We start from the raw sequence: 21,025 nt of genomic DNA, 5'->3' as shown, positions 1-21,025 counted from the left end.
GTCATAGCATTCCTGTTTAATTCCAAAAATTACAGGTAATACTATCATATTTTACAGCTAGTAGCTGCAGAAAATACATGGGAAAGCAGTTATTTGCCTCAGTTAATGGAATCCAGAACATTAAAGGAAAGAGAAGCTACTGCCTTTCAATCAGGTATGTGTATACATGTGCATACATTTGTTTTAAATATTACAGTAATCATTATAATGACATATTCCTGTAAGTACAATGAAGCTATTTCATTTGAAGCTACAGCATTTGTTGGATCTCTACAGATGCACAAATGGATGATCATTTTTTTTCTCAGCACAGTGGATAAATAATGCAATTTTAATTAGTCATTGATATTCATAGTAGTAAAGTAATTCCAGCTTTCATCAAAAAAAAGTCTTAAATATCCATGTATTTATAGAAGCTCATTTAAGCTGCAAAATTTTATAAAACTAGAGATAAGATGCATAATTTGTATGTGTACAAATATATACTAGGTAATCAACCTGGTGACAGACATTCTGAGGTGTGGCAATGGGGTATAGTTCACAGTATTAGTAACAATTTTAAGTTACATGCAGTGTACTGGTTTTGAGATGCATTTTTCTGAAGCAACACAGAAAATTCTGAAGCCTTTGGGGGATCTTGAAGAGAAAAACATTCTTACTGAATGAACTTAAGTTGTTTTTAATACATACTTTCATGTCAGCATCATTTTCCTTTTTCTGCCTTGGGGCAGTGGTTGTTTTGTTTGAGTAATTTGTTAGAATCTTTGGGTTCTTATGAAACATTTACAAATTAAGGAATTGTTAAAATGGAGACAGAGTGAGAAGGAATATTGGTAGCCAACCAGGCAGTGCTTTTGTTCTCTCTCTGAGCAAAAAGTTTCTAGTATTTAGATATACCAGTTGCCAAAATTGGCTTTAGCTAAGTACCTTTCCTCAAAAACAGTTAGAATTCCTCAGAAGATGAGAAGTGGCCTAAGTGACCTTATGAGGTCCCTTTCAACCTAAACTATCCTGCAAGTGTGCATTTACATGTGTGGAGCCTCTCTACCGCCATGCTCTTTTACCATGACCCCTATTTCTCCACTTTTATTCTTGTAACCTAACTAAACATATAGCATTAGAAACATGAAACAAACCTATTCCACAGCTCAGAAAGCAGATCAAAAGAACACAGTGCTTTTTATTTTTGGATGGTTGGAAATTCCCATGGAAAAAAAAATAGAATATTACAATTTTTCCTCTGATTTAATTCCAAGCAGGAACAAAAGCTTTCTGGAAAGCAGAATTTCTGAACATTTGAATGTTCATCATGAATTCAAGAGCATTTTGTTTCAATGTTGAAATACTCTAGTACAACATCTTGACTTAATGTGGAAGGAATTAATGGTGTAAATGTATCTTTTCATGCCTTTCTCTTAATGTAAATCTTGCAATAATATCATAAAAATCTTTGGGCTCTTTTTGGTAAATTAATAAAGCCGTGTCATCCAATAAAAAGCAGTTCTGCTGAGAATTTTTCAGCAGTGATAAGTACTTTCAGTACAAAGATAGGAATATTTCCATCCTAACTCAAGTGTAAATGGTTGAGATTTGCAAAAGATGCTTTTCACAAGATTGTTGGGTGTTCTTGAGGAAGCAATGAACGAGCGTGAGCAGCTGTTCAGGCAGCATGTGGTCATTAGCTGCTGCTGTCCTTCAGTGTCAATGCATCGGTAGCATGGGCATGAATGAGTTTTGCTGCAGTTAGAAGGATTTGGGTAGGGAACGCATCAGTATGAACCAAATACAGAAATTTGACAATCAGAAGATGATTCATAGTCTGAAATAACATTCAGATAACAAGCTGTGCCTGAGTGATCCAGCTCAGGACTAGCAGCAATATGACCATTTGGGACAGGTCCTTGATTTTGCCTGAACCCCAGCAGAATCCTATATTGCAATAAACATACAGTTCCTAATATTTAACCTTTTCAGCAGTAGCCTAAATGCATGGGCCTTCCCACTGAAATCTTAAAATGCTTGACTTCTGCTTTCTAGGTGTTTATTTTCTCTAAAAAAAAAAAGTGAAAAATGAAATTAAAAATGAGAAACTTTACATTAAACATGTAAAGTTTTACTTTTCTTATATCTGTATCTGCCAAACCACAGGAAGAAATACTTAACTCATTTAGCTGCTTGTTGTATAAGTCTGACTTACAGTAAGACAGGAAAAGGAAACTCAAGTGTTTTGAGAACTGGCCTTCATATGGATTCATATTGAATAAGAATTTATGTAGCAATTATCAATAAGAGTACATAAAATGCATTGTAGTAATATCTATATTACATTCTAGAGATGGTTGCATTGCACTATAGTAGTATCTTTGATGTAAAATCAGACTTCTCTGGTAATCTGAAGCAAAAAAGACTCCACTGATCTGCTAGGGTATATGGGAACATAGTTTGAGCCTCTGTAGGCAGTTGATCCTAAGAATTCCCAATTCCTCTCTCCTGGGACTATAGCGACCAACAAACAGCTTTGTAAGAAGTTGTCCAGTCAAGATTCCTGGGACAGTACCTAATTAGTTTTCTGCCCTTCTGAGCAAGGGTTGTGAATGGTCTGTTCTATTACATTTTACTTTCTGGCAGATTTTCACTCTGTCAAATCTACCAACAGCGAGAATTTGACTCTTGATACTGTGTGTACATATTAAAAGATGAGATTTGATACATCCTTTACCCATGAATTTCTTCAGTTTCTGACTAAGAGCAGAAACTTAATAGACTTGGTGTTAACTAAAGATAAATTAATGTGTTTCATTAAAAACTTCCTAACAAAATACTGAATTTATCAAAACCCTTAGCATAAATTTACAGTGTGTACATATAGTTTAGACTTGTTTCCAGGATGGGGAGGAATTCTTTTTACCCTGTTTTCTTTTAGGTCCTGTGGGATTTGCTTTTGAAGGGGAAGAAGGACAAGGATGGAGAAGTGTGAATTCTCCATTGGTAGATAGAATCCAGATCAGTACTCTGTCTGCTAGGCTTCTTGGATTAATGAGACCAAGTGGTACCTACAGGTTTCTGTGATGAACAAACCAATTTTGTTGTCAATTCTAATTGTTGTCAACTCTGTTAAGGGGAAAATAAACCATTTTATAAATTACCCTAGGTACTTCTGTTGCTAAAAAAATTTCAGTAGACACTTGGTTGAACCTCTGTCAGTTAGGTAAAAATTACTGCCCCTGGTGGGTATGTCTCCAGTTAACTCAGTGTGGGCAAAGGCATCTTTTCTAATTAAATCTTCAAGTATTTGTCTTAACTTGCCTTCAGACTATAGTGAGCAAGGGTTGCCTGAAGTAGTTGTAAATATTGGACACTGCTGAAAACCTGATGTGAATGATCATTGCATCCCAGTTCTTGTACTGCTGTGGTTAGATAACAGTGCTAGGATAATTTATTACTTTCTTAGGAACAGTGCCCTGAGCTCAAGGGACACCTTTTACAGTAAAGAATCTGATTTAATTTCCGATTCCATTTAATCTTTGTTGCAGCTGGGGCTGCCAACAAAGATGCCTGTTGTAATGTGGATGTATCCGCTAGGAAAAATTGACAGATGGTAACAAAATCTTGTACCAATAATCCAGGCTGTGTTTGAACTCATGACCTGTATGTGAAGGACTCACTATCCCATTACAAATCCCTTGGGCTATCTACTCATCTGTGTCTAATTTTTAAAAAGTCCCTGGCTCACACCTATTCTTTCAGTGTTTTACAGAAGTTAGGTTCCTCGTACTCTTTCTGTCTGCTAATGTCATTCTGATACTTTTCTCCACATTTTGATTTGCTTGGATATTCTCTTTTTCAGTTTTCAAGTCTGTTGTTTCCATGCTAACTTGCATTTCATTATCCATTAAAAGGGGGATAGTTTGGAATTTAATGAAATTGTTTAATACAATGAATTAACACATAATATTTGTTTTAATGAGTGTGACTATTTTGTGTAGCAAGTTCAGGAAATTACTCACATTTTAAGAGAGGTTTTAACAGATGAGGAAGAATAAAATTGTCATAGAGAACTCAGTTAAGAAGGACATTGTTTGATATCTTTATTAATCTGTTCATAAGATCTTTCTGTTCTTCACTAAGACCAAAAAACTCAAATAAGTGTTTCCTAAAATTATGAATTTGTAGACTGAGGTTATTAATACTTCTGCAACAGTAGTCCTATTATAACATAGTATTAACTTAGTTTTTTATTGAAGTATGGAATAAAAGGCAGCTTCCGTCATAGCTAGCTTTCTTTGATACTTTAATTCTTAACAGCCCTTTTCTCTCTTTTCAAGCCTAAAAACAGTTTTGGTTTTCTTGAAATGGTTAATAGCTAATAATTTCGTAGACAACTTGGGCTAACCATCTACTCCTTCATCAGCACATCGTGCCAACAGTAGGTGAATTCACGAGCTATGTAGAACTCCTTGTTGTGTCTCTGAAATTTCAGATAAGAAAAAATAATTTTCATATGTATTGTAAATATGAATACAGAAATAAGCTGCATCAAATCACATTTTTAATATGTAAACTTACTGATCCAAGAAGCAGTATCTTTTTATGCTTTCCATTTATGGGAAATGTAATTTCTATTTAGTTTAGTGTTAATCAAAGTAGCTAGAGATCTGCAAATTTAAAATCTATTAAATTGGTATGATTTCAGCTTCTTTAAAGGAAATGCAGGTATCTCCCTAGATGATAGATACACTGGCATCAAGATACAGTTTTCTGTAATTAAGTGCATTTGCCTGAACTCCAGGTCTCCATGAGATGACTCACGTAAAATACCGATTAAAAGAAAAGTGACTGTTCAGAAGGATACTCACTCACATATTGGGAGTAGCTTTTTTCAGAAGGACACTCAATCATGTGTTTCACCTGCGAGAATGTGTGCAAATACTTTTTTATTTCCTTGAGTCAGGAGTCAGAGACTACTAAAAAGCTATCCTGCCTGGAGCATAAAATACCTGCCCTTTATGGGAGAGCATTTTGAAGCATTAGGTTACAATGTTATCAAATCACAGTATACTCTTTCCCCCCTGGGCTGATGCTTTGAATCATTTAAAAACTCTGGAACTGTTTTTCCTATTGCACTTAGGTACTGAAACTTGTCCTGGCACTGGACCAAAGAAAGAAGATAAACAGCTGCGTGCTGTTCACCCAGGTGAAAACAAAACTGAGAGACAGACAGAGGCAGCAAGTCTTTGGGTAGCTGCAGGAAAGGACCACATGGAGGAGCAGCACTGCAATGCTGAATCAACATTGGAGCCACACACCCAGTCCACAGGGACAGTGGGCCGGCCTTCCTCGGACTCTTTATCATCTGGGGATGCCGGTAAAGATAACAGTCTGCAGCTGAGGGAAAGACAGCTCTCCGAGGATGCAGAAAAAACAGAAGGGGCTGGGGAGCTTGGAGTGAAACTCCCTCTTGAGCCAATGGTAGATGCTTTGGCTTTAATAGATGCTGATTATATGCCTACTGATTTGGTTCCTCCTGATAAAGATGTGGCAGCTGATAGAAATCTGCTCAGATCAAAACATGCTGCTGGGTCTTCGGAAACTGCTGGTGGCCAGCTTGGAAATAGTGATTTAAAGCAGCAACAGATACAGCGTGATGATGATGATGAACCTTCATGGGACAGAACAGCATCAGATGAATGCGCTGGGTGTAATAAAGTGTCTGAGCACGACAGTACTGCCCATTCTCGGGTGTGCAAGGAAATACAGAGAGCAGCAGGATGGGAGGAGAAGGTCAATAATGAACAAGAAGATTTATTTCTGAGGTTTTTGAATGGTAATATAATAGACACTGAAGAATCTGCAAACTTTGCAAAGCGAGAGGACTTTGACACTGTTCCAGATATTTCACCCGAACGAGCATCTTATAACTCCCTGGAAGCTTTATCACTAGATGACAGCTTTTCTTCTCTTGATGAACTTACAAGAAGGATAGAGATTACTGAGGTAAATATTGTGAATCCTATAAAATCTTCCATGTTTATCTCAGATAAAATATTTTAGATATTGCCAATTTCAAAATGTGTTAGATATTCCTTCACGTGTCACTTTTTCAAATCTGAAATCTATACATAGTTAATTGTTCTGAGTTACTCAGAAAAAAGTTTCATTTTGCCTCTCTGTCTCCTTCTTGACCAGCAGTGCACTATGTTTCAAAATTAAGATTGATTTTATGCATTAATGTGATAGCTGCGGGGTTTTCTTTTTTTTTTTTTATTCTGACACAGGCTGTTTTATTCCTGTTAAATCAAATTTTGTGTCAGAGATCTACATCATGCCTATGATGTACCATCATCCATTTCTATGCATAGAACAAAGTTTGCTTTTTTCATGCTTATTCCATAGAGGTGAGAACTACATATATATAAATTCTGTATATGAATGAATGGGCTTCTGATTTTGTCAAGTTTAGGCAGATCTGTTGTTCAACCTAAGCTAAGAAAGAGCTTCTAACCCTGAACTCACCTTCCTTAAGCACTGCTGATAGGCCTGTATACAAGGGTGAGTGCTTCATAAGCTAAATTGCTCTTCTGAAAATAGAGAAGATTTATTGCTTTGGGACTTTTTTGGAGAGTGTAATGACAACATCTTTGCTTTATTTGTCTTTTGGTTTTGCTGCATTTGCATCCATGGGACCTTAAGAGCTTTTTTTAAATGAAAAAAATGAGTGGTTTATAATGTTATTTCAGATGCTGGAGGGGGAAGACTTGTATAAAGGTATCTTCTTAGTTCATCTCTATTTTTAAGATCTTTAACAATAGACTATCCTTTGGCAATAAAGTTGCAGTACTTCTCTATAGATCAAGCTAATTCACAGAGACCAAGAAACCCCATAATCGCTCAAGGACAGTGGCCAACCAGGGAACTTAATACTGGGGATCAATGCTGATGTTATTACATGTTTGGTAAAGTCTCTAGAGCTGAGGAGAGAGCGTTTTGGTTTTTCTCCCTGCCTCAACAGTTTGTTACATCCTTTCCAAGATCATGCCTCTCGTCTTTTGTGGGCTCTCAGGAAGTATGCCACATGCCAGGACTGACAGCCACACGCACAAAGCTGTACACAAGGAGATGTGGAAACCCACATACATGTTCATACATATATCCCAAACTTTCAACTTTTGGACTTCAGCAAGTCCATTGGCTCGCATTCACCTACAGGGTGGTTTTGAGAAAGAGTGTTTTGTTGACAAGCTGTGCTAAGCCCATATACGTGTATAACAAAAGAATAATTTAAGTATCATCCCTCAGCATTAAATTTCTTTTGAGCCCACTGAAAGTTCTGCATTTTAGCAGAGGAGTACTTTTCTGTTTCACATAGATAAAGCCTAAATTAATCCAATAGCAGTATTTTTAAATAGCTATGTTTGTGCCATTTGTGTTTCAGAGGACTGGATAGGAAGCAGCATATTGATACTGTTAGAAAAATTATGCTTGTATTGATTGTCCCTGTGACAGATGATGATGCTTTACAGGGCATCTAATTTCAATTCTAGTTTACTCTCCTGATGCTGGAACTGCCAGTACTCTGATGGCAGAGTTGAGAATCTGCAGGGGAAAAAGGACCTTGAGTTTTCCCGTAGTATTTTTCCTGGCCATATAAGGCATCATGTTGGCTGCATTGGTGAGAGTCCACTTGAATCATTCTTAGCAAGAGGTCTGAGTTTTGTGTGAGGCAGGGGGCTTAAATGGGAGAAGGATTCATGTCAGTAGCAATTAAAATTTGTAATATGCAGCATCTGGGGTTGTTTTGCAATACTTGAGATTTTTAGGTCCGACAGGGTGAGTTAGGGACACCACCCCAGCTTGTATTGTTTCATTACACGCTTCCGGGATGTATTTCCAGGTAATCTTGCCACCCATCCAAGCCTAGGGGTTGTTTTTCAGAAGTAGTGAGCACCCACAGATTTCTTTGAAGACATATTTGAAAAAATTTGGCACTCCTGAGAAACCAGCATTGTTAACTTGTGTTTTAGTGCTAAAATAAGATTGCACTGAAGTTTTGATCAGCAGACTGATCTTTGTACCCAGCTGTAACACTTCCTTTCTTGTCCTCTTGAAGGCTTTGAAATTGCATTGTTCAGGCTATAGAACAATATAGCCAAGAAGATAACAGTGTCTTCATACTGGTTTTTAATGAGGTATCTAGAAAATGCATTGGTAGCCACATGAGCGAAATTAAATGAGTCACATGAAATGTACCAATGTGGCAGTAAAAAATTAAAAAACAATCAATTTGACTTGATAAAACTTGTCATGAAGTGTTTACAAAACTGCCACAAACAAATTAGAATGGAAGGTGGAAGTAAGGACAATTTTGAAGTAACTTGGGGACAAAACCCATATGGTAGGATAAAATTTCATTAATGTTCTTCAATGGACATGTAATAATAATTTATTGAAAATGGGGAAGGGCAAATACTTGTGTATGTATTTACAGCTAAGAAGTTTTGCTTTGCTCTAGATTGAGCTCCAAGAATCATTTCATGCAATTTTCTAATTTAGATACTTTGTCGCTTACTTTTATTCTATTATTTGCAATAACTAATTACAAGAGTGAAATTTCACCAAATTCTGACTGGATTTAAATAGTTACAAAACTGAAATAGTAGTTTTCATATTGTACAGGCCCTTATGCTTGGTATTTCTTCACTAGTACACATACAGCAAATGATGGAAAACCAGTCATTTTATAGAAAAAAGATTTGTACAGCTAAAAAAGAGCTTTGAAGCACAGTCACAAGCTGGCAACAACAGATACTAGAAGTATATAGCTCTTCTTAAATATTTTTGCTATCATTTCTGTGAGAATGAAATGACACACCGGTGACGACAAAAACTGTAATCTCAAAAAAGTTGCATTTTCCTATATAAAATAGAAGGTTGTAGAGTAAACTTTTTATGTGAAAGACAGGGAAGTGAGTAAAATCTTGAAGTTTTTCCTTGTTAGAAAATTATAATTGGGAAATTCTTTTTAGAAAGCAAAGATAGTGAGATTGTCTAACAAAACATAAATTTTTTGGATGGCAGTTTGTGTACCAAGAAATGAAGTCTCCACTAAGTTTGGAGACAATGTTTTGCATCCTCTGTTCTCTTGTGTGGCTTGGGTCGAGTTCGTAAGAACTAGGCTTCCATGTGATGTGCTTACACAGTATCTGAGGTATTTGTTGCTGTATAAAGGAGATCAGGTGCTTGCATGGAAAAGTGTATCAGCAGGAAAAAATAGTTACCTTCTGTAGCTGTGGTATGAATCCTGGATCTGCTAAGTTAGTTCTTTTTCTAACTCAAATTACTCACATATCTAATGTATTTTATTAGCAAAGGGGTTTGTCTGCTGCTTTTATTGTAACACAGGGCAGTCTTGGGTTTTGTCACTTTGGGGATTACTGCTTTAAGAAAATCTGGTATTGTTTGTAATAAAATTCCAGTCCTTTGCGAAATAACTGAATAAGGAATACAGCCCAAAGAATAATACACAAACATTCTTGAGTAATTTTCTGCATTCAGACCAAACTACTTAATACAATGAACTTTTCTTCCTAGTTCCCAGTTTGTAGTGCCTCCATTCTGGGGTTTTTATTTATGTCTATATCTAGAACTAATTCTGATTGTCAAATCCAATATGTTTTCTTGAAGACCTTGAATTACAAGGCCTTATTTTCATAGTTTTGTCTGGTATGTTTTTAAAAACAACATACAGACATCATATTTGTTGAAAGTAAGAACAATGTAAGAAGATTTTTGTTATTACCAAATGCTGTTTTAAACAGAGAAGAGACAGGTAGTTTAATTAGAGTTTATTTTTTCTAATTTTGCAACCTGGTTATTAAAATTTATCTAAAAGGTGTAAAACTTTTGATTGAAGCTGATTCACTTTCTATTAATGGTGAGGAAAAGAGAAAAGCTTTATTTAACAGAGTTTCAATTAACCAGCTGTCTAAATTCTGCTTTCCTTTCTGACTCTTGGTGAAAACACCAGCACACACCTGCATGCCACTTTCAGTTCCTGTACAGTGTCTATAAAAGCTGCAGCTGGAAGATTTTGTGAAGGCCAGAAGAGCTGAGTAAGCCCAGTTACATAGATGTTCCAAGACCATCTTTTGTTAGTTATCCAGCTGAGAATTAAGAAAATATCTGATGTTTCAATAGGGTCCTTTATGCAGCTCTTTCATGTAAGAGCTGTTTGCAGGGCAGTCTGGTGCAAGCCTGTATTTTGCTGCCTGTGGTTCAAGTCAAGCCTCTGCTTGACTTGTGGTCAACTGTATTAACCACAGTTCCCTCGTTAACTTCCAATTTAAATAATATATTCCTCTTGCCTGAAGAGTGGGATGTAAAGCTTCATCCTGTGTGGCAGCTGAGTCCTTCTCCTTAGATGCTGAAGATCATCAGATGTTGTAGGAGATGGATCTAATATAATCACTTTGTGTATTGCAGACAAAGACAAAAAACCTTAAGTGCATAACTTGTAAAATTCAAAGGCAGATGAGGTATGGCAGATGAGGTATAGTCATGCCATGGTGCTGAGTCAGGGCAGGTTTATGTTGGATGTTAGAAAAGGTTCTTCACCCAGAGGGTGGCTGGGCACTGGAACAGCCTCTCCGGGGCAGTGGCCACAGCACCAGCCTGACAGAGCTCAAGAAGCACTTGGACAATGCTCTGGGGCACATGGGGTGACTCTTGGGGTGTCCTGTGCAGGACTAAGAGTTGGACTGGATGATCCTTGTGGGTCCCTTCCAGCTCAACATATTCTGTGATTCTATTCTAGGTATGAATTACATATCATGTAAAGGGGCCATTTTTCAAAATACAGTTTATGGCTTTTGTTGGGATAGGGAAGTAACACTAGCCACACTGATTTTTATTGCAAAATCAAAAGCACCTGCTCCTTCTTTTTAAGCAAAAGAAGATGTTCAGAATAGAGAAACCTGTCTGTGTCAAATTAATTCTTTATACATTTAAAGTAAATCCTGAAATGTAGCCATGTAGTCTGACAGGGAAAGTAAATGAACCTCATTGTAGCAAGACTTTCCTCCAGAAAGCCTTTTATGTAACTGTAATTACTGAAACACATTTTCACATAATCCTGTCAAGGATAGCCCTCTGGTTTTAAGCTTGGAGAAGACAGTGAGTTTGTGGTACAGTCATTCAGAAGCTACCAAGAAGTGTCTCAGGTTGCAGTGATGACTTGCAGAACAGACCACCACTTTTCATCTTAGGGCAGACTGGTAGGAATGCCCTGGCATCTCTGGGTGACATTCCCACCTTGTGCAGTCCAAGCCACTTAGGAATAATCATGCCAGGCAACAGCCAGCCTGCTGTGTGGGTGGTGTGGGAGGAGCCATTGATCCTCTTTATGAAAGCAATGCTGTCAGCAGAAGCTTAAAATAATCTACTCTACTAAAGAATATCATTTCATCTCCACCCTTCCAAATAAATAAGTCAAATTAAAGCACTCCTACATAATCCCCCTTTCCCCTTCACAACAAGGGAACATAAGTGTTGATTTTTCTGCTGGCCTGTTAAATTTTTGTGGCAGTTTTGCAAGGCTAATTTAACATTACCAGTAGGAGCTGCACTTCTGTGCACTCATTTGTTGTGATGAGACACTTGCAGACTATTATTTCTGGGTCATTTGTGCCAACTACTGGTCCTCTGCATGTTGACTTAGACAATTTATTTCCTCTGCCTCCGCACTTTCACTACTTTCCAAGTACTTCCTTGTATTGTTTCATTAAACAAATCCATTCAAGCTCTTGAGCGGATAAACAAAAGGGAAGGAGTATAAAAAGTGTGGCAGTGATCAATTTTACCCTCTCAGTTGTGATTTTGGAAAAGTTATTAAAGACTGTAGGCATGCACCCACAGTGCCCAGCTCCACATTGTTCTGGGTAAAGTTATTTGTCCATTTGAGGGCTATAAAATGCTGCCAGACCTGAGACCTGCAAGTGTAATTGCCACATTTATCAGTTAAATATTGCAAAGGCCAAAGCTTTTGGCAGCAGTGCCTATTGGATTGTGCCCTGTGTCTCGCTGTGTGCAGTGCACCATCTCTCTGATTACGGCGCGCATCAATGCATTATATAAGCTCGTACCATGGGGTGAGCTTAAGGACATAAGTTATGAAGTTGTTTTCTTTTTCTCTAGAGCTCTTGGAAATGCAATGCAAACAAGTTTTTATGGGGAATCTTCTAACTTAGGTTATACATAGACTTAAGCAGTCAGCTGTCTGCAACTATAGCTTTACTTGGAAAATTGGAGGGTTTTGAGTTTTTGTGGAAAAGTAGAAGCCTTAGGGATTATCTGATAGATGAGTTGCAAATTCACTTGTAAATGTGATATGTTTTGTCTGTAGCACAAATGTATAAATATTACTTTCCAGTTTAGCAAACTTTACTGCTGATCTACAGAATTATTTTTTTTTAAGTCCTACTAAGATCTTGGAAGACGTAATTATGACTTTTTTTGAGGCAAGTATGCTCGCAAGGTAAAAACAAGAGCAGTTCTAAACATGCTTTCTACTTTAAGTTCTGTTTATTTCTAGCACACTGGGAACTACTTGCTTAGGAAAGCATTTTTCTCCTGATACCTTACCTACTTTCATTTCATTAATAACTAGGAAGTTACAGACTGCTCATGCCTACCCAGTAACGCTTAGCCTATATTCTTGCAACTAATCCAAATGCTATAGCAAAGAAAGGAGAAGTTGTGATAACTTGTTTATTGACTTGTTGACCACATTGCTGTTTGTGCAAGCTGTTTGGGTGACCAGCCTGTAGGGAAAGATTTTTGAGCTGCTGCTGTATCCAGAGAGCTTATTACAATGTGGAGCTGGAATGTATCCAGAGCACTGTAGCTTTCTTTCTCCCTGGTGTTCACTGTCTTTGGTTTTGTAGCCCCGCTGTAGCTGCTTTTCCTCCATGGGGAATCAACTGCAGTGCTGGAAAGTTGATCTCACAATAAGTATTTGATGGTCTCCGCAGGATTATATCTTTGGAGGGGCAGCAGCAGTATGTCATTGACTTCTTATTGCCCTCTGATGATAGTGATTTTGGCACAAATCTGCCTCACCGCTGCCCCTGCCCATGTCAGCTTACAAAGGAACACAAAGTATGATCCAAGCAGAAAATGTGTGTGTGTGTATCTAAATTCTATAGCAATTAAGTGCAAGCAGTGTCAGTAAACAGCAGAATGATACTGCAGCTCTCCTGTCTGTTCAGGACTTGATATCTTCAAGAAGGAGGTTTCACAAGTGTTGCAATGTTTAAGAAAAACAGAGTGGAAACTATTTATTAACTGTTTAACTTGTTTCCTCCGTGAGTCATTGAGGGAAATCAAAGCATGAACTGTATTTAACATCTCTTGTGCCACTCGCTGACTTTCCTGATAGATTACCCCAGTGGAAGGATTGGTGTCTATACTAAAGAAGAGAGATGACAGGGATGGAAAAACAATTGCTCAAGTCCAGCAAAGGCAAACAAAGAGAAGAGTGAGATTCCAAGAAATGGAAGACACATTGGATCAAGGTAGTTTAAAGCTCTTAATTATTGGGTTGCACTCTTGGGTTGCAAATATTGTCAATCTTTTTGATTGACAATATTTGCAAACAGCAAAGCAGGCATTTATTGAATATACTCTATTGGTTTTTTTAAAATTTAGTAAGTAAAGGTGATTGATCAAAGATTGTTAATCCATACCAGGTTTGGGTGACAAGAAGGATACAATAAGCACAGTTCAGTTTTAAAGCTTGGTTGAGAAGTCACTACTTTTTTCCTCTGGCTGAATGATTTCCAAGTGACAGATAATTTATGAGCAATGTTCATTGCTTGGAGGTGGGAAGTGTAGGCTTTCTCCTTAAATCCATTTACTGTGTAGGTAGATGGATGCAAAAGAAACAAGTCTGTTGTGCTTCATCCATGAGTACATTTCCAACCATTTCTAGTACACCGTGAGATTGGAGGGTATCAGATTTTAACCCTGCTTTATAATTTAACATCCATACATATTTGCTAGCTGGCATTAAATCTGGCTTTACACCTTACTGTCTTTTTGATGGGCTAAATAGCTTCATGAGAAACACAGTATGTTATTCTGTTATGCTTTCTTTTGGAGTTTAGGGTCTTCATTATTCAAACTGAAGAGATATTGAGAAAAATAGTTTTGAATGCTAATGATATAGAAAGTGCTATCTACTGTGTATGCCAGCCACTAAATGGTATAAATTCATTCTTAAAGGTGTCTCAAACATTCATGGCCTAAAAAGAGACCCTATCCCATCTTTTTCTTGAAATTATTTTTAAAGTATTTATATTTTATTTAAAATTCCAGTTAGGGTTTTTTCTATTGTTTTTTTCCCAAGGATTTAGTGATTCAAAAGGAAAGTAGTTGTATATTATTATTATTACTTTAAATTTGATTTCAAACACACACCAAAAAAAATGTTGAATGGTTTTTTTACCCCATTTCTTCTCCCTAGTGTACAGTGAAGGGAGTACAGAAACTTTCTTAGAGCCACATCTGTCTGACAGACGATGCAGATTTTGTTCATGCATACAAATTAGCAAGGACAAGTGAGGTGGTGAGGATGTAGCAGCACCTCTGCAACCTCTGCATTGCTCCTACTCTGGAAGAAGCAATCATGCAAGGAATAACTGAGATGTAAAATAACCCCACACGTTAGCCTGCACTGAAGGTTTTGTGTCTGTAGTCAAAATGTGAGAGTAATCACAAGCAGTCAGTGTCATTACAAATGAAGCAAGAATGTTTCCATTTGGTTTAGTTTCCAAGCCTTTGTTTCATTTCAACTATTTCATGAAGGACGGTTGTGGGGCATTCTCACAGTGATCTCAGCACAGCAAGGACAGGCACACAGACTGCAGAAATGAAGCAATGTTATTATTTAGGTTTCTGAAAAGACAGAAACATAATATTCCTCGTATGTATTGTGGTCATTTTGACATGGTGAGCATTATTAAGTGTGTTTACCTCCTGACCCATTCATGATACAAACCTATCAGCTTTTCCCACATGCATTTATATTGCTTTGTATAGCATCTTTTTTTACCTTTTCCGCTCTTATTTACAGATGAAGTGTCTGGTGGCTCCTGTATTTTGCTGATCCTGCTGTGCATAGCAACTGTTTTCCTTAGCATTGGAGGAACTGCATTGTACTGCACCTTTGGTGACATGGAATCCCCTGTGTGTACTGAATTTGCAGACAACATGGATTTCTATTATACACAGATACTGCAGCGTGTGGAAGAACTGAAACACTGGATAGCCCTCTCATAGCTGGAAGGAGTGGACACAGCACGCTGAGAGCTCACCAGTGGCTACTGGAGAGAGTAGAAAAAAACTGATTTCAAGTTCTCTAACACTTGCCACCTGCAGGTGATGTGTATTTGATGATACACTTTCCCATTTACTTAGAAATCAAGAAAATTTTAGTTTAGCAATCAGGTGGCAAAATGTTCACATCTGTTCACAACTGTAGCAGTGTGGCATGGGAGCATAAAAAAGTTATTATCTTCATCCTTTTGAGAGTAGGCAAGTAGCTTTTCATCCACTTCAGCAAGTGAAGAAGAAGGAAGAAAATTAACTGTCTTCTGTATTCTCTCCCATTGCCACACATTGTGTAAGCAATCTCTGGAAGCTTAGTAAAAGGACAGCTTTAATTTACAGCTGTTTGTGCAAAGGTGTTGCCTCCAGCTATCATGCAATAAGTCTCTGTTTTATGGAAACATTATTTTTTTTTCTAAGTCTTAATGTTTTTATCCATTTTATTTCTCCTGGTGAGCCATGTAATTATTTGGGTGGAGTGAGAAGAGTGCAGTGGCATTCACAGAGCCCTCATTTGGTGATTACCAGGCTGACCCTGTATCATAGCTTGCAGTGAATATCATGAATGGGATAAATCTGCTGGCAGATTTCACTAAATTTCTTGGACCTTTACTCTCAGTATCATGTAGGTTGTTTTAGAAATGGAAGGTTAAAAAAGAAATCACTGGTCTCAGTAAACACAGAAACAAAAGATGTTTAGTAAATTATTCATATTAAATAATCAAGTGGCTTTGGCCCATTTTAAAGCACCTGGTAGCAGGTGTGGGGCCAACTGGGTTTTCCTCCAGCTATGTCACTAACTTGGAGTAATCACTTTGTGCCTCAGTTTCTCCTCCATAAATGGGGAATAATGATCCTTGCCTTTGTCTATGAATATTTATTGGAATTAGGGCTCATGTCTGATTCATCCCAAATGAGTGCACAGGATCACGGAACCATGTGGCTGCAGCCTCTGTCAATGAGTGAAAGTTATGTAAAGTGGGACTGATCCAGCAGAAGAGATTCAGAGGTTCACTGCAGATCCACAGATCTGTTAGTATTCCAGGGCACTTGTTCCAGCTGATAAAGCACATTTGCATGTATTTGCCCTGCAGTTCTGGGACCTGTATTGCACAATCTGTTCTTTCTCTATCAGCTTTACAGACAAATTTAGATCAGTACAGAGAGTCATTTTAAATGGGTATTTCTATCACTTGGTGCTCAGCCCTCCCTGTGTGGTGGTGAGAGAAACACTGACAGGACAGTGAAGGTGAGAATTAGATACACAGGCCTTTGGGCCACGCTCTGGTCAAGATGTGGCAGCTGTTCTTGCACAGAGCACAGTGGTCCAGCCCTGCTGATGGTGTGAGTGTGAAACGATTCCTTTACACCTCAGGAAACAGCATTTTTGAGGGGTCCACTTCACTCCACTCTGTGATTTCCTGCTTACTAACCTTGTATGATGCAGTGTGTTCAGGTTTAGGATATTATTTTGTAAAATGCTATGAAGTGAAATCTTTGAGATACTGCTCAGAATTATAACATTAAAGATCATGCTTTCTGACATTTGCAAGCAAATTGTCCCTCTAGTGAGCTTGATTGTTCCTAATGCACTGTTACACTTAATGGGTTTTTAAAGTGAAAGTTGAAATCATGTTTTTTCTAGAATAAACTGCATGTATGATTTCTCTTTCGGTTTTCACTGTGGAGGCTTAGTTTATTTATACCCTAGGGAGCCTCATGTGCAGCTTTATACTAAACTAGCAAATTTCAAATGCCCAAATTAATGAAAACTTTTGCTTTTAGAATGAAACTTGAAAATGGCAGTTTGGGGGTTGTTTGTTTGTTTGTTTGTTGTCCTCAAGAGTATCATAATGCTGGGCTACTCTAAAGGAGAAAGGGAATGACACTTTTGTATTTTAAAGTGTTACTGGCTGGTTCAGTTTCTTATTTGAATTCTGGGTTTGTTTCTTTATTTATTTAGTTTTTCTTTTAAAGAGAAGCTTAATTTTCTTTTTTGGCAATTTACTCACAGAGTAATTAAAAAGCATGCTTTCAGTTAAAGTATGTATTTACAGTGTCTATATAGTTAGAATATATTTTGGGTTTCTATAACTTTGCATTGAGTGTTCCTGGATATTAAGTTTATCCTAAAGAGACAGCTGTTAATTTCAGCTTAAAAAAAAAAAAACAACAAACTTTTTGTGCACTTCGTCACCAAAAAGATAAGAGGTATTTATAGATCTATTTATTCAAAAGTATATCAGACACGGATATCAAAGATCCACAACTTCTAGGTTCATTTAATTAAGACTATTTTAAAACAATTATTTTATTTAAAACTGTAAAGCTATTTAAAGTCAAAGCAATTTTTAATAAGTATTTCAGTTTCAAATCAGTGGTCCAAATCCTAGTATGTTCTCTTTGTGCTATATTCCCTGTGCAAAGGCTCATGAGTATCAGCAGAACTGCCTACAAGATCACGAGGAGGTTGGGCAGCACTTCACCAACACGTAGCCACGGAGAAGTGAGCAGCCAGTCTCTGTGTAACTCAGACACCCTGCACTTGTCACTTGGAGCATCTCTTCAGCCTTCCCAAGCTCTGCCAAGATGCCACCCCTGCAAAGTCTCTCAGGGTTTGAGGGAGCAGAGCAGGCACATGTGCACAGGCTGAGCTGCTCACTCCTCAATTGCAACCAAGGGTTCAAATCTGGATCCAATTTCTCTTGGCATTCCTTTATGAAAAGCTGATGGTGCAAATTCTTGCTTTGTGTGACAATTCTGTCAGTGCAAATGATTTGCATGGTCTGTAGTACATTATCAAACTTGCAGCTATCAACAGAACAAAATTTGCTTTGTGTTGGAACTCCAAAGAGTGTGCAGGTAGGCCTGATGTTGGCCTTCCTGTGTGTTCTCTTCTCTTTGGAATGCTGGTGACATTGCTTCCACCTGGGTGACCTGAGGGGTTAGCATCTTACAGACAGGTAAATCAAAAATCCAAAAGAAAAGTGGATTTGAATAGTAATTACTGCTAAAGGTAAAATAATACCAAGCAGCAGCTAAGATTGTTTCAGGAGGAAAACAGTGGAAAAAGGCTTCCCCTTCGTACACACTTGGTGCATTTTAAAGCCTTTTGTGTGTAACTTTTTATTTATTCTGTTTTCTTCCCTGCCACGCTGTTCTGCTTGGCAATAGGAGGACCGTACTGTGCTGAGTTGAAAACATTTGTAATTGGTAGGAAAATTCAGGAAATGCTTCCATACATAGTTTAAAAAACTTTTCATAAAATATGACTGGATTTCAGGCTGCTAGTGTACCTTCAGAGAAATTGGGCCACTTAATCACCTGCAGCACTCTGCTAGAAACCCCCATCTTCCTGTTTATTCTTTGAGCATAATTATTTCAAAGCGATTCTTGTGATAAAGAAAAAACCAACAAGGCTTTTTATGTAGATTCAGCATTATGCTGACAAAAAATATCACCACATAATTAACACCCTCACCCCAAACAGCCTAGACTAGACCAAGAAAGGCACTGTGCTGTAGTGTAGCCACACTATACCATGGGTTTCTTCTCAAGACAGCATAAGGAAGCAGACATTCCACAGCCTAGATATGCCAGCAGAAGTTTGTGATCTAGACACAGGCTGTGTTTAAATTATATTTTTTTTCCCATTATCTTTGCTTTCATACCAGGAAAATGCATAGTAGCCCTGGTGACAAGCAGTAGGAGGTATTGTAACAAAAAGTGAAACTCTCATTTAGGGTTCTTGGTAGTAAAGGGCAAGTTTGAACTGTCAAGTAAACAGAGTACAATTGGAAGTCCAGGTTCTTGTGTGACTGGATGCTGTTCCACTCAGTAACCTAAAAGGATGTTACCCTCCTAAGGAAACGTGTTTGCCAACTTTGTACTGTAATGCAAAACCAAGAACATCTGAAAAGAATCAAAGTTATTTGTAACAAATTTATCTTAAGCTTCCTTTAGCAAAAGGAGTAAATAACTGTCTTTGAAAGTCACCCAAGCTTGTAATTTATATACTGTAGCAAAAAAAAATAAAATAAAAACTGTCCCAAAGAAAATACACAAACCTTTTTGGATACTGTGATTTCTAAATGCCTGAAAAGACTGAGATTTTCTGTGAAATTCAAGTAAACAAACAGAACCTCCAATAGGAATTTCATGATCAAGCACAAACCAGAATGGAAAGTGAGGATAAAATGTTTAAGGTTTGGTCTGGTTTTTGGTGTAGTTTCCCTGGGTGATTTGTCTTTGTTTCAATAGTTAAACAAAAACACAGCTTCCTCAAAGAGCCTGGTGCCACCAGACAGGTGGGTTTCAAGTACTAAAATGTTGCCTTACTGCATCATTGTGAAAGCAAATTGACAGATGGTGAGTTTCAGAATTCCTGGTAATTAGTGGGTGACCTGGATAGTGGTCACAAGACATTTTGCTCTCTGAACTCAAATAAATAAAAGCACAAACAGTTGCAAGTCAATCCAACAGTCTCTGATCTGAACAGGGGTGTATTGATGCTACATTTTGCAATGCTTCTCCCCTTGTTTTTATCCCTTCTGTCTCCTTTCTACTTTACCACTTCATTTTCAGTATGAAATAGCACATGTTCTATCAGTTCTATCATTCACAGCACCATAAGGGAATTGAGTTAGGAGGGGACCTCAGAAAGTCTTCAGTCCAACCTTCTGCCCAAGACAAGGTCAACTGAGATTGGACCAAATTGCTCAGGGCTTTATCCAGTCCAGTCTTGAAACCCTCCAAAGATGAAGACTGCACAAACTCCCTGGGCATATTCCTTTTCCTGGCTGTCCTCAGGGTGAAAAGGTTTTTTCTTTATACCCTGTATAATCTCTCAATTTTCTGTCTCTCATCCTTCCAATACTCACTGCTGCAGGAGCGCTTCTTAGTGACCTCCTCAGAGAAATCATCTCTTCTCCAGGCTATACAGTGTTTTCTACCACTGTCCTCTGGTTCTTCTCATGTTCTTGTCCACAGTATCTTCTCTCCTGACAGGGATCCAGAATTCTTCTATTAAAGCAGGGATCCCGCATCCCTTTCCTCTTCCACCTTACACTCTGAAATTCAATAGTAAGATTTAGAAATCAGCAATGAGGCCACAGGCAAAACCAAAATAGTAATTGCAACTGCTCTTGAAGTAAAAACTCCTGATGACTCTCACTGGCTCATTGTACACTCTCACAGTGTACAGCAGTGATTGCAGAACTTACACTGATTGTTGTGCTACTCTTAATCAGCTGGTGTTTAAAGGACTGCATGCTGATGTCCATGTGTCTTAATGAAATATTTGAAATATTTTTCTCTAAAATAGCTACCCACAGAAGCCTAAAATACTCAACTACAAAGTTCTTTCTTAAAAATTAATTTTTTAAAATTTGGTGTTTTAAGGCTCCTTTATATCATTTGTGATTTGTACTACTTTGAATTAAATGTCATGGTGATTCATATTGTCATAACATGAGCCTAGGGTTTACTGATTTCAGTAATGTCCAAATATTGTGGTCATCTCTTGAAGAAAATGATGGTGGGGAGTAGATGCATGCTGTTTTACAGTTGCTCTGTGACAGCTGTTACTGAATTGATACCAGTGAATTTCAGCCAAAATCATACACTTAGGTTCATCCCAATTTAT

The 21,025-nt window shown here is 37.7% G+C and overlaps 1 protein-coding gene across 5 annotated transcripts in view; it reads left to right on the top strand.

Moving 5' to 3' along the window:
- The window catches only part of CNST (consortin, connexin sorting protein), a 49,871-nt gene extending 30,437 nt beyond the window's left edge, over positions 1 to 19,434 (top strand). For all 5 annotated transcript variants that reach the window (XM_033512599.1, XM_033512596.1, XM_033512597.1 and 2 more), the window contains 4 exons: positions 58 to 154; positions 5,129 to 5,994; positions 13,433 to 13,568; positions 15,128 to 19,434. In XM_033512599.1, coding sequence (XP_033368490.1) covers positions 58 to 154; positions 5,129 to 5,994; positions 13,433 to 13,568; positions 15,128 to 15,333 — 1,305 coding nt within the window. In that variant the 3' untranslated portion in view covers positions 15,334 to 19,434. The remainder of the gene's footprint in view (positions 1 to 57; positions 155 to 5,128; positions 5,995 to 13,432; positions 13,569 to 15,127) is intronic.
- Positions 19,435 to 21,025: the final 1,591 nt, after the last annotated feature.

This window comes from Parus major, chromosome 3 (genome assembly GCF_001522545.3).
Source record: "Parus major isolate Abel chromosome 3, Parus_major1.1, whole genome shotgun sequence".
Taxonomy (NCBI): domain Eukaryota; kingdom Metazoa; phylum Chordata; class Aves; order Passeriformes; family Paridae; genus Parus; species Parus major.
This window is presented reverse-complemented; position numbering and strand designations above follow the sequence as displayed.